Source organism: Notechis scutatus, chromosome 15, assembly GCF_049901735.1.
Source record: "Notechis scutatus isolate UNSWTSFEM ecotype Mainland chromosome 15, rNotScu1.2, whole genome shotgun sequence".
In the NCBI taxonomy this organism is placed as follows: Eukaryota; Metazoa; Chordata; class Lepidosauria; order Squamata; family Elapidae; genus Notechis; species Notechis scutatus.
This window is the reverse complement of record NC_142023.1, coordinates 1575119-1588098: the sequence shown is the minus strand read 5'-3', so window position 1 is coordinate 1588098 and position 12980 is coordinate 1575119. Positions and strand designations below refer to the sequence as shown.

Here is a 12980-nt window from a genome sequence, read left to right as displayed (position 1 = left end):
CCCGGCATGAACCCAGTGACTTTTTTTTAATATATACATTTTTTATTTTAAAACAAATTGATTGCTTATTGTACCCTCTGACTATCATTAAGGGTTGTACCTAATGATTCTTGACTCTTGACGAATGTATCTTTTCTTTTATGCACCCTGAAAGCATTTGCACCAAGACAAATTCCTTGTGTGTCCAATCACACTTGGCCATTAAAGAAATCTACTCTACTCTTCTCTATTCTATACTATTCTATTCCATTCCATTCTGCATTTCTGTTCTGTTCCATTCCATTCCATTCCATTCCATTCCATTCCATTATTCTATTCTATTCTATTCTATTCTATTATATTCTATTCTATTCTATTCTATTCTATTCTATTCTATTCTATTCTATTCTATTCTATTCTGTTCTATCCTGTTCTATCCTATTCTGTTCTGTTCTGTTCTGTTCTGCTCTGCTCTGCTCCGCTCCACTCCATTCCGCATTTCTATTTTATTCCATTCCACTCCACTCCTATTCTATTCTACATCCATCTTTCAATTATACAGTGTCTCGACTGGGTACATATATCTTGTGCAAATGTGTATATTTTGTATACATTTCTTCTTGAAGTTGCATTCATATTACAACTTAGCTCAACCTTATATATCGTATCATTATAACATTATCATTTAATTTAATTAACGAACCCAGTGACTGAAAAAGGCCAGTGCCTACCAGTCTGCAAGATGGGCACCTTTTGCCCTGTAAAACCCTTGCCCGTTTTTTTTTTTTTCCCTCGCAGGAAAATTTCCTGGCAGAGCGAAGCCAAGCAGTCGCGGTGGCTCTTTATCCGAAGGCAACTGTTGGAAAATCTTGTTCAAACACGCTGCGCCACAAATCAAGCTCATGCGTCTTTTGGTCGCTGCTGCTGCTGCTGCGATGCTGCTGTGTATTTGTTTAAAGCGCCCAATCCGGTGCGCCAACCACATCCTGAACCTCTCCCTCCACCAATGGAAGGACCGCGGTGGCTCCAAGCCTCTGGGCACCTCCTTTCAGCACCGGGATTCAGCCCCACACGGTTGCCACCAAGTCCCGTCCTGCCCTCCCAAACTCCCTCCGGCTCAGGTTGCTCCCTTGTCTGACTGAAAATTGGACAGCTTGACACTGGAAGCGAGGAGGGGGGGGGGGAGACGGATTAAACCCTCATTCTGCCGTGTGACCCACCCAGACAATCCTGGCTTCTGAAAAGCACAGCTGGGGGTGGGGTGGGGGGCTTGCTGGTTATAGTGAAGCCAGTCATTACGGTCCACCACAAACCGTGCCAAGCTGCGCTGGGTGGCTTAGAACACAGGTCTCCAAACTTGGCCACTTTAAGAGTTGTGGACTTCAACTCCCAGAATTCCCCATTCAACCATGCCTGTTGGTTGTTTTTTCCCCCCCTCCTACTCCCTAGAGTGGAGAGATTGCAGAGGAAGGGATTACAAGAGAGTAAGGAAGTCTACGAAGCTGGCTGGAGAATTCTGGAAATCCATAAGTCTTAAAGAATAGAAGAGAATTCTTTATTGGCTAAGTGTGATTGGACACACAAAGAATTTGCCTTGGTGTAAATACTCTCCGTGTACATAAAAGAAAAGATACATTTGTCAAGAGTCAAGAATCATCAGGTGCAACACTTAATAATAGTCAAAGGGTACAATAAGCAATCAAATTATACTAGGAAACAGACAATATAAATCATAAGGATACAAACAACAGAGTTATAGCCATATAGTCACAAGTGGGAGGGGATGGGCGATAAGGAGTGATGAGAAGATTAACAGTAAGAGTAGAGCAGACTTTGAAAATAGTTGAACAGTGTGGAGGGAATTATTTGTTTAGCAGAGCGATGGCATTCGGGAATAAAACTCTCCTTGTGTTTAGTTGTTCTGGTGTGCAGTGCTCTGTAGCGTCGTTTTGAGGGTAGGAGTTGAAACAGTTTCTGTCCGGGATGTGAGGGGTCTGTAGATATTTTCACAGCCCCCCTTTTGATTCATGCAGTATGAGGGTCCTCCATGGAAGGCAGGTTGGTAGCCATTGTTTTTTCTGCAGTCCTAATTATCCTCTGAAGTCTGGGTCTGTCCTGTTGGGTTGCAGAACCGAATCAGACAGTTATGGAGGTGCAAATCTAAGCTCAGCAGCTTCTGTGCCTCACACCTGTGCACATACCACACGCAGTTGCCAAGTTTGAGGACCCCTTTGCTAAACCATGTAATGAGGAATGGCAACAGCAGTGCTTATTTGGAGTTATTTCAAAATTAGAGGCCATTGAGTTACAGGGAACCCATCTTGGAATAATCATGGCATGTTAATCAATGGCTGAGAATTAATCTGGGCTTTTCCCAAGTAATCGTGACAGCTGTTTCATCAAACACTGGCTGGAGAATTCTGGGAGTTGAAGTCCACAAGTCTTAAAGTTGCTAAGTTTGGGGACCTCTGGCTTAGACAAACAGAATAGTAGCAGCGAGTTGGTTCAAACTGCTGATGTGGAAAAATGCTCAAAGGGCAGTTGATTCCTGCACAAGTTTCCCATTCTTGCATTTGCCCACAACCACGTGAAAGCCTCGGGTTTGTTTTAGAAGTCGCAACGAATGTGCTCAAATGTCTGTGATCAGGGCAAAAATTCTGGGGACTGTGAGCACTTCAAAGTCTGAACTGTTGAAAGTGCAGCTCACAGAAAGATCTGATTCTTAATCAATTGGGTTAGCAATAGCCCTTTAGGCTTATATGCCGCTTCACAGGGCTTTCACAGCCTGCTCTAAGCAGTTTTACAGAGTCAGCCTCTTGCCCTCAACAATCTGGGCCCCCATTTTACTGACCTCACAAGGATGGAAGGGCTGAGTCAGCCTTGAGCTGGTCAGGATCGAACTGGTGGCAATCAGCAGAATTATCCTGCAATACTGCATTCTCACCACTGTGTCATCATGGCTGATGGATGGATGGATGGATGGATAGATAACAGAGGTGGTATTCAGGAGGTTCAAACTGGCATCGGAAATTTTGAGTAGTTTGGAGAACCAGCCAATGCCACCTTGGATTGGTCCCACCAACCCCACCTCTTCTCTGCCTCCCATTGAGTCCCAGCTGATCGGCTGGGTCTCCTTTGGTTGCCCTGCACAGGAGAACGGAGCTGGAAAGCAGGGTGGTGGGGTGGGGAGGGGAGGGGGATTTTACAGTATCCTTCCCCTGCCACGCCCACCAAGCCACGCCCACAGAATCAGTAGTAAAAAAAATTCAATCCCACCACTGATAGATAGATGGATGGATGGACATAGCGATAGAAAGCAGTAGCAATAGTACTGAGACTTATATAGACTAGAATAGAGCTGGAAGGGACCTTGGAGGTCTTCTAGTCCAGCCCCCTGCTCAAGCAGGAGAACCTATACTATTTCAGACAGGTGGCTGTCCAGTCTCTTCTTGAAAACCTCCAGTGATGAAGCACCCACCATTTCTGGTGGCAAGCAGTTCCCCTGGTTGATTGTCCTCCCTGTCTGGAAGTTTCTCCTTAATTCCAGGTTGCTTCTCTCCTTGATTAGTTTCCACCCATTGTTTCTTGTCTTCTGATGCTTTGGGAAATAATCTGACCCCCAACTCTTCTTTCTGGCAGCCCCTCAAATACTGGAATCCTGCTTCTATGTCCCCTCTAGTCCTTCTTTTCTCTAGACTGGGCAAACCCAAATACTGCAGCCGTTCTTCATATGTTTTAGTCTGCAGGCTTTTTGATCATCTTCGTTGCTCTTTAGATTCGAAAATAATGTGATTTTATACCTTTTTGAAAACTCACGAAGAGCCAAGTTTGGCTGGTGAGGAGGTGGGGTCACTGCAGGCATGCAGATGGCTCCCCTGAGTCAGGGTCCTTGTTGGCTGGCTGTGTTTTTAGCATGAGCCACCACCAAGCAGCCCAGGGGAATCAAAAACATCCCTGCACTCAATCGACTTGATTTGAGTCAACTAGCAGCAAGCGAAGCACCCTCTAAAAAAACTCTTGCAAGGAAAAATAATAAAAATGCATCAGAGTTTGACAGCGGCTGCAGCTCTGTGTCTTTTTTTTCAAAGCACCCACAATGTCCACTTTGGAGAAAACCAAAATATTGTGGCGATAGCAGAGATGAATGGGATGCAAAAAAAACAACAACCCTTCCATGTGCCGTTTGGACAAGTGGTATCAGAGAACCCGCATTTGTCAATAACAAAAGTGGCTGGTTTTATTTAAATATCCCGGGGCAAATTTCTCACTAAACCAACTTTCCCACGCTGAGACTCTCCTTTGCCTGCACATTTTGGCAATTTTTTTTTTTTTTTGGTTCCCGGAGCTGTCAAGGCAAAATATATAAGCAATGCTGGTTTCACTTAGTTTTTTTTTCTTTTAGGCCCCGGGACACAAAAATAATTTACAGATGTGTGTTACCTGTTTATATTTGCATTCGGTTTTTCTTTAGCGAACGTAATATTTCTTAGCTTGCAGGAACAAAAAATAGATCCCACGGTGGTTTTTCTTATCCGTTTTATTTGAACTTTGGGTGGGGGGGGGAATAGTTTCCCAAACTTCAGACATGTTTAAATCTGTCTGGGCAGAGGAAAAAATTTAAAAGAACAACGAATCCGATGGAGGTTTGCCAAGATTTCCATTAAGTCAGGCTTAACAGTTTTTTTTTTTAAATGCCTTCAGTCCTGCTATTTTAAACCCAAAGTATCTCCTCAAATTGTTCTTTTTTTTTTTTTTTTTTTAAGGGACGGTCCAAGGATCCAAAAATTATTGGAGAGGTTTTATGAAAACACTTCTCCTCATTCATCTTTTAAAGCATTTTTAGTGGAAGAAGAAAAGACCTTCTGTGTCGCAAATCCCATGATTTTAAAAAAAATATGCCTTTTGATAAACTAAAAGGATAAATTAGTTGCTTGTATTTCAAAGAAGGAATTCAGCTAGCTTCCTGATTTAAAAATAAATAAACCGCCAAGACATTTTGCATCTCTTTTTGCAGGTCCCCCCTCATAAAGCACAATTTCTCCACCCTTATACTTTAGTTTAACCCTTCTTGCGTTTTATGACTTCTGCGTGCCCCAGCAAGCTGCGATTGTAAAATCTTGATATGATTTGGAGTCTAAGCCTTGAAATTTGGCTTTGTTTTCTCAAAAAGAAAGGATGCCACTCTCCCCATTGTAAATTAGTGGGCAAAATTTTTGACTGGGGGTCGGGGCCCTTGCTAACCCACCCAATCAAGTCCCTATTGGTGTAATAATGCTGGACCAAGATGGTCAAGATGTGGCTTAGAGTAGAATAGAATAAGCAGAATTGGAAGGGACCTTGGAGGGCTTCTAGTCCAACCCCCTGCTTAGGCAGGAAACCCTATACCATTTCAGACAATTAGTTATCCAATCTCTTCTTTAAAACTTCCAGCATTGGAGAATTCACAATTAATTCCACTGATTAATTGTTCTAACTGTCAGGTAATTTCTCTTTAGTTCTAGGTTGCTTCTCTCCTTGATTAGTTTCCACCCATTGCTTCTTGTCCTGCCCTTCAGGTGCTTTGGAGAATAGCTTGACCCCCTCCTCCTCTCTGTGGCAGCCCCTCAAATATTGGAAGGCTGCTCTCCTGTCTCCCCTGGTCCTTCTCTTCCCGAGATTAGCCAGGCCCAGTTCCTGCAACCTTTCATCGTATGTTTGAGCCTCCAGTACCTTAATCTTCCTGGGTTGCTCTTCTCTGCCCTCTTTCCAGAGTCTCAACATCTTTTTTATAGTGTGGTGACCAAAGTTGGACACAGTATTCCACCTTCCCAAGGCCTTATAAAGTGTTATTAACACTTCACCTGATCTTGAGTCTATCCCTCTCTTTAAGCAGCCTGGGTTGGCTTCTTTTGGCAGCTGCAGCAACACTGCTTGAACCTAGCCAATTCAAACAGAACACCATGGAAGAAAACCACAGCTTACCAAATAAGTTGGCAGCTCACTGCCAGATGTGGCAGTCAGTGCCAGCTGCTGATCGCTGCACAGGCCCCCACTGAAGCAAACCCTAAATGCTTAATGAAGCCTAAGCTGCCAATCATGGCCAGTACAACATGCCAAGTCAGAAAGTCGCCCAAGTGAGTGACTCCACATGCTGGGTGAACCCATTAAACTATGGTTTATTCAGGAAATTTGCTGGGCCAAAGGAGGGCTGGCTAGGTCTGCGATCTCCCTCCCTCCTTGCCATCCTGGAAGGCCAAAGGATGCCTCTTAGACAGGCTGGGTTTTACTTTCGAGAAAGGAGACAGGAGAAAGATGGAGAAATCACACCTCACAATTCAGCAAAATGTCTGGCTACAAGAGTGCAGCTACTTCATTTAGTGACCTTCAAAGTTAAAACAGCGCTGAAAAAAAGTGACTTATGACTGTTTTTCACACTTCTGACCATTGCAGTGTCCCCACGGTCCCCTGATCCAAATTCAAAGGCTTGGCCACTGGTTCATATTTAGGACATTTTGCTTCTCAGGGTCACATTATCCACTTTTGTGACCTACTGACAAGCCAGGTTCACTTAACGAAGCCAGGTTACTAACTTACCAATTGCGGTGATTCACTTAACAATGGAGGCAAGGAAGGTTGTAAAATGGGGCAAAACTCACCTGAGAGATGTCTCGTTTCGCAACCTACGTGTTGAGTTCCATGGTGGTTGTATGTCCAGGAATATCTGCACAGACCTCCGACCATTTCAGAGCCAGCTGAAGGGTGGGAGGAGGTTGCAAGTTGTAACTGGGACTTGGAAGCATCCAATAAGTCCGTGATGGCGACCCTATGGCACGTGTGGCACACAGAGGTGGCACACAGAGCCATTTATGCGGGCATGCAAGCCCCAGCCAAACTTACCTGCAGTGCGCAGCTGATTTTCAGTCCGTTTGAGGCCTTTTTCGCCCTCCCGGAGGCTCGAGGGAAGCCGCTGCAGCCTCGGGAGGCCGAAAAACAGGCCCGTTTTTTGGCCTTCAAAGGCTGCAGAGGCTTCCTTCCAGACTCCCGGAGAGCAAAAAAGGCCTCAAGCGGGCTGTAAATCAGCTGGGAGCAGGGGTGGCATTCGTTTTTTTTAACAACCAGTTATGTGGTGGGTGTGGCTTGGTGGTCATGTGACTAGGTGGACATGGCTTGGTGGTCATGTGACTGGCTGGGCGTGGCCAACTCAACATCACTCACATCGAGGCACGCATCTCCTCGCCTGGCCTCCCATGACTGTGGGGATGCTGCAACAGTCGTAAGTGTGAAAAATGGTCATAAGTCACTTTTCTCAGTGCCATTGTAACTTTGAATGGTCACTCCACACAAGCAAAGTACCAGCAAAGGAGGGGGAAAAACCTCCAGAGACAGGAAGTCTAGTCCTGCCAAGAATGTAATAAGAGTTAATGGAGAGGCAGTTTCTGTAAGCAACACCAGAATGTTTCCTTCCTGCCTTCCTTACAGGATTAGGCCAGTAATTTCTTCTAACAACGGGTTCTCCGAACTGCTTAGAATGTTAACAACCGGTTCTAGCGAATAGGTGCGAACTGGTAGAATCCCACTCCTGGCTGGGAGCCACGCACATGCACACTGCAGGTAAGGGTGTGGGGGGGATGTTGTGCACGCATGTGCGGGGGGGCAAGGCGCATTGCATTGTGAGTCCCGGCGCGCGCCCTTTTGGTACACCACAACAAAAAGATTCGCCATCACTGCAATAAGTCAACATAGTAGCTGCCATTGCTTTGTGTGTGTGGTTGTGTGATGCCATCATGCAACCACACATACACAAAGGAAGAACTTCAGTTTCATTTTAATTTTTAAATAAGTGTTATTGAATAAACCTTAAAAACAATTGAAGACAGTGCGACTTTCTTGGCCATCATTATGGCCATACAAGCTATAGTATAGAGATACATATAACAGTTAATTTCCTTTTTCCCTTGTGTGGTTAGTATAGTGCTAGCTGCATATTATTTCTATTTACATTTATCTACAATTATATACATATTTTCAACTGTCTTTTATACTCATGCATCCGTATCATCTCATATTTGTCCATTATATTCCATTCTCTTTGGTTTACAAAACTTTTTTAAACTTTCATTCCTATAAAGCGTCAACCCTTTCTTTCTTTTTCCTTGACTCTAGCCATTGATACATTTTACTCCAGACTTCACAATACTCTTATCTTTGATTTCTAAAGTTAGTCTGTCCATCTCTGCACAGACTAATATTTTCCTTATTATTTCACTTTCCGTAGGGGTATCTTCATTCTTCCAGTTTTGGGCATACACCAATCTCGCAGCTGTTATTATACGTATCATTAAATATATTGTTCCTTTACTGTATTTCTCATTAATAATTCCCAGTAAGAATGTTTCTGGTCTGAGCTCCACTTTCTGGTTAATTATCTCTTCTATCCAAACCTTTATTTTCCACCAGTAATTTTTTTGCTTTTATACATTTCCACCACATATGATAATAGGTCCCTATCTCTAGGTTACATTTCTAACAAATGTGGTGATATACTTTTACTAATTTTGGCCAATCTAGTTGAAGGAAGATGCCGTCTGTAAAACAGTTTATATAGTGGAGCTTCGGTTTTGACTCTTGCCATGAATGCTCCTATTTGGAGGGGTTAGCAGGTGGTCCTCCCACATTCACCTCCTGCCCCCCAGAGCATAGTGTTGTGTAGATATCAGACTGCGAGAAGCGGGGCTCCAATTAGTTAGGGAATTCGTCTGATGTTCAGATGCATGTTATTCACATCCCAAAGTCAGGTTACCTGATTTCATACATTCCACAAAGCCATGGTTATTCCGTCCTTATTTCCTGATAGCAGGACTTGGCAACTTTTAAGACTCCAAACTTGGCAACTTTTAAGACTTGTGGATTTCAACTCCCAGAATTCCCCAGATAGCATGGCTGGTTGAGGAATTCTGGGAGTTGAAGTCCACAAATCTTAAAAGTTGCAGAGTTTGGAGACCTCTACCTGATAGCAAACCCCAGTTTGTCTTAGCCAAAGGCTAAGGAGGGAACACAAACCAACTGTGTTATTAAGCCAGAAAGCACAAGGACAACTTGAGAAGAAGGTGCCCAACTCAGTCTATGGATGCAGAAAGAAAGGCAGAAGATGACAGAGAACAAAGCCAACATCAGTGTCCACTTCCACCTCTGACCATGAAATTATTCAACCACAGAATGTTTGTGAAACCACGGTGGCGGAATTTGCAGATCAGGGCAGGCAAAGGTGATGAACTTCCAAGCCAAACCTTCTTAAAGCAGAAGATGGCTTAATGCATGTGTGAATCCCAATGGCCCCTGTATGAGGATGATACATTTATTGTTGTCTTGTCAACATACGATGAACAGTTGCAGTAACCGGGCCTGGCTAGTCTAGGGAAGAGAAAGACCAGGGGAGACAGGAGAGCATCTTCCAATATTTGAGGGGCTGCCACAGAGAGGAGGAGGGAGTCAAGCTATTCTCCAAGGCACCTGAAGGCCAGACAAGGAATGGATGGAAACTGAACAAGGAGAGATTCAACCTGGAAATAAGGAGAAACTTTCTGACAGTGAGAACAATCAACCCATGGAACAGAAGTTGCCTTCAGAAGTTGTGGGAGCTTCATCCCTGGAGGCTTTCAAGAAGAGGCTGGAACTGGACTGCCCTCAGTCAGAAATGATGTAGGGACTCCTGCTTGGGCGGAGGGTTGGACTAGATGACCTACAAGGTCCCTTCCAAACTCCTTCCAACAACCTGCAAGATAATTTAGTGCCATTATGAGATATTAGCTTCCTTCCTTCCCATCGGGTAACCTAATTAAGGGGCGTGTGTGACTGCAGGCCCTGTGCAGCCTCCATTCTCTTCCCTAGGCAGCATCACAACAACACTCCCATATAGGTTTGGAGACTTTGGGAAAAGTGCCGAGAAAAGCAACTAAGATGATCAAAGGCCTGGAGACTAAAACATGTGAAGAACAGTTGCAGGAACTGGGTATGGTCAGTCTAGAGCAGGGGTGTCCAACCTTGACAACTTTAAGACTTGTGGACTTCAACTCCCAGAATTCCTCAGCCAGCAAGTCTTAAAGTTGCCAAGGTTGGACACCCCTGGTCTAGAGAAAAGAAGGACTGGGGGGGACATGATAGCAGGATTCCAGCATTTGAGGGGCTGCCACAAAGAAGAGGGGGGTCAACTTATTCTCCAGAGCCCCTGAAGGCAGGACAAGAAGCAAAGGATGCAAACTAACCAAGGAGAGAAGCAACCTGGATTTAAGGAGAAACTTTCTAACAGGAGCACAATTAACCAGGGGAACAGCTGGCCACCAGAAATCCTGGGTGCTCCGTCACTGGAGGTTTTTAAGAAGAGACTGGACAGTCTGAGAGCAGTGCTCCTGCTTGACCAGGGGGCTGGACTAGAAGACCTCCAAGGTCCCTTCCAGCTCTATTCTGATTATTGCTTGACCAGGGGGCTGGACTAGAAGACCTCCAAGGTCCCTTCCAGTTCTATTCTGATTATTACTTGACCAGGGGGCTGGACTAGAAGACCTCCAAGGTCCTTTCCAGCTCTATTCTGATTATTACTATATTAAGGAGAAACTTCCTAACAGTGGGGACAATTAAGCAGGGGAACCACTTGCCGTCAGAGGTTTTGGTGCTTCGTCCCTGGAGGCTTTTAAAAGAGACTGGACAGCCATTGCCTGAAATGGGGTAGGGTCGCCTACTTGAGCAGGGGGGGCTGGACTAGATGACCTCCAAGCTCCCTTCCAAGTCTGATGATGGTGCAGAGGCAAACCGCCTCTGAGTATCGGCGGCGGGGGCAGCACTGGGGAAGTTGCAAACAACCACCAAGGACTTTTGCGGGAACTTGCCGCGGCGGGTCGCTGAGGCGGCGGGAAGAACCGCCGTCCCGTCCGCGGTTCGCCCGTCTGCCCGGCCCTCTTTGGTCGGGGAGGCGGCGCCCGGCGCTTCCTGGGGCCGCCCCCACCCCTCCCCGCGGCATTCAGACGGCAAAACCCGCCCCGGCCCGGGCCCGCCCCCCAGTCCCTCCGCCCCGGCCGCCAGCCTCGCTCGCGTGCGCGCTCCCGCCCCTTTCGCAAACTTCCCGGCCAGCCGCGAAGTTCCTCTTTTCCCCGCCGCCGCAGCAGCAGCAGAAGCAGCCGCCGCGCCGTCGTCCAGCGATCCCTCCCCGGCAAGGAGCAGTTGCAGTGCGCGCGGCGCCTCCGCGAACCTCCGTCCCGGGAGCAGCAGCAGCAGCAGCAGCAGCAGCGCCGCCCAGGAGGAGCCCAGCCCGGCCGGAGCCGCCGACGCAAGCGAAGGAAGCCCATCGGGGCCCGGGGGCCGGCGCAGAGTTCCGGCGGGCGGAATGCAGCCCTCCGGCGGGGACGGAGCCGCCTCCGCCGCTTCCCGGGCTTGCTGCGGCTGCTCCGGCTGCTGCACCTGGCCGTCCTGCCCACCTTGGCTGCAGGTAGGCAGGGCGAGAGCGGCGTCTTCGCGCTCGGTCGGGGCGGATCCCGGGAGGAGCGGAGACGGGGGGAGGGGGTAGGCGGCTGGGGAGCCTCCTGGACGGGCGCAGTCTACCTCGCCCACCGCCGCTTTGCTCCGACTGGCCCGGGGATGCGGGGCAGTTTCAGCCCGCGGTTCTTGCGGGGCGGGGGGAGGAGAAGCGCGGCAAGGTTTCCTGCCTCCCCCGCCCCCGAGCGGCTCTGATCTTGCTCCTCCTGCCCCATCATCCCCGGCGGCTGCGGATGATGGGAAGGGGAGTCGCGCCGCCGCCGGGATCGCGGAGGGAGAAGGGCGAGCGGGCGGGCGCGCCGCTCTTGCCCCACCGCCGTCCGGGGCTCGGCTTGTGACCCGCCGCTCACCCCGCCGGCGGAGGAAGGGAAGGCGAAGAAGAGCCGCTTGCGGGGCCGCCGCCGCTCTCCGCCTCGGCGCAACTTTGCTTTTTGTGCGTGTGGTTTGTTTCCAAAGAAAACCGACCCAACCGGCTCGCCGGCTTCCCTTCCAGCGGCTCCCCGGGCTGGCCGGCCGTTGGGAGTTTGGGGAAGATGAGCCGCTTCTGCCCCCCCCAAGTCCCGCCTGGCCGGGAACCATGGGAGCGGGAGTCCCTGGAAGTCGCAGAGCCCCCCCCCCGAGGGCGCCCCCGTCGTTAAAAGGACTCCGGACAAGGAGCGGCTGGGCGAGGGGCTGCCGGCGGGGGGGACCCCCAAAGAGGCCCGGGACAAGGGGGGGGGGTTCTGACCGCCCGGAGTCTTTCTAGGGGGCTGCTTGGCTGTGCAACAGCGGCTCTCAAAACTGGGTCGAACCGGAGCGCCAGGCACCCCAGTCTGCCTTTGGCCCCAGCCTCTTTCTCTCTCTCTGTGTGTCTGTGCTTGCGTGTGTGTGTGAGTGTGTGTTTTTTTTTCTCCACCACTTTGGCGACTCTGCGTCAGATTTCCTGTCCTCCGGTAGCCTCTCTTGTACAGCCCCCCACCCCCTTCTTCCTTTTTCTGGTTTTTTTTCTCTTTTTCTTTTAAACTGATGACTTTTCTGGGCTGTTTCAAAAAAAAAAAAAAGTGTGATTTTGGGGAAAAGGAAAAGAAAGAAAGAAAATATAGCAAGCCCCAAAGACCAACCTGTGGGTTTTGAAAGGCCAAGGAAGGAGTGGGGAGGAAAGAGAGGGGGAAGCCAGTGCTTTTACACACACACACACACACACACACACACACACACACAAGTCCCTCTTCCCCCAGGCGCTGGTCTTCCGCTGAACTTGGCTTGGATTCTTTGAAAAGGGGAGCTGCTGTGGATGATGGACCCTCCTCTGCCGCCACCCCCCAGCAAAGGGAAATCAGAGTTGATTAAAAGTTGTGGGGGGGCATGTGGTGCTCCCTTTAATGGGGGGAAGACACACAGGTTGTGTGTGTGTGTGGTATGTGCACACACAGGTGTGAGGCACAGAGGCTGTTGAGCTTAGATTTGGGTTTTTTTGTGAGTCCGGGTTCAGCCCAAAACAATCCATTCCCCCTCCT

General features: G+C 48.3%; 1 protein-coding gene across 1 annotated transcript in view; it reads left to right on the top strand.

Annotated features, from left to right (window-relative positions):
* Nucleotides 1-6068: 6068 nt before the first annotated feature.
* The window catches only part of NOTCH1 (notch receptor 1), a 117879-nt gene continuing 110967 nt past the window's right edge, over nt 6069-12980 (top strand). The window contains exons 1-2 of the mRNA XM_087943903.1: nt 6069-6092; nt 11014-11437. Coding sequence (XP_087800029.1) covers nt 6069-6092; nt 11014-11437 — 448 coding nt within the window. The remainder of the gene's footprint in view (nt 6093-11013; nt 11438-12980) is intronic.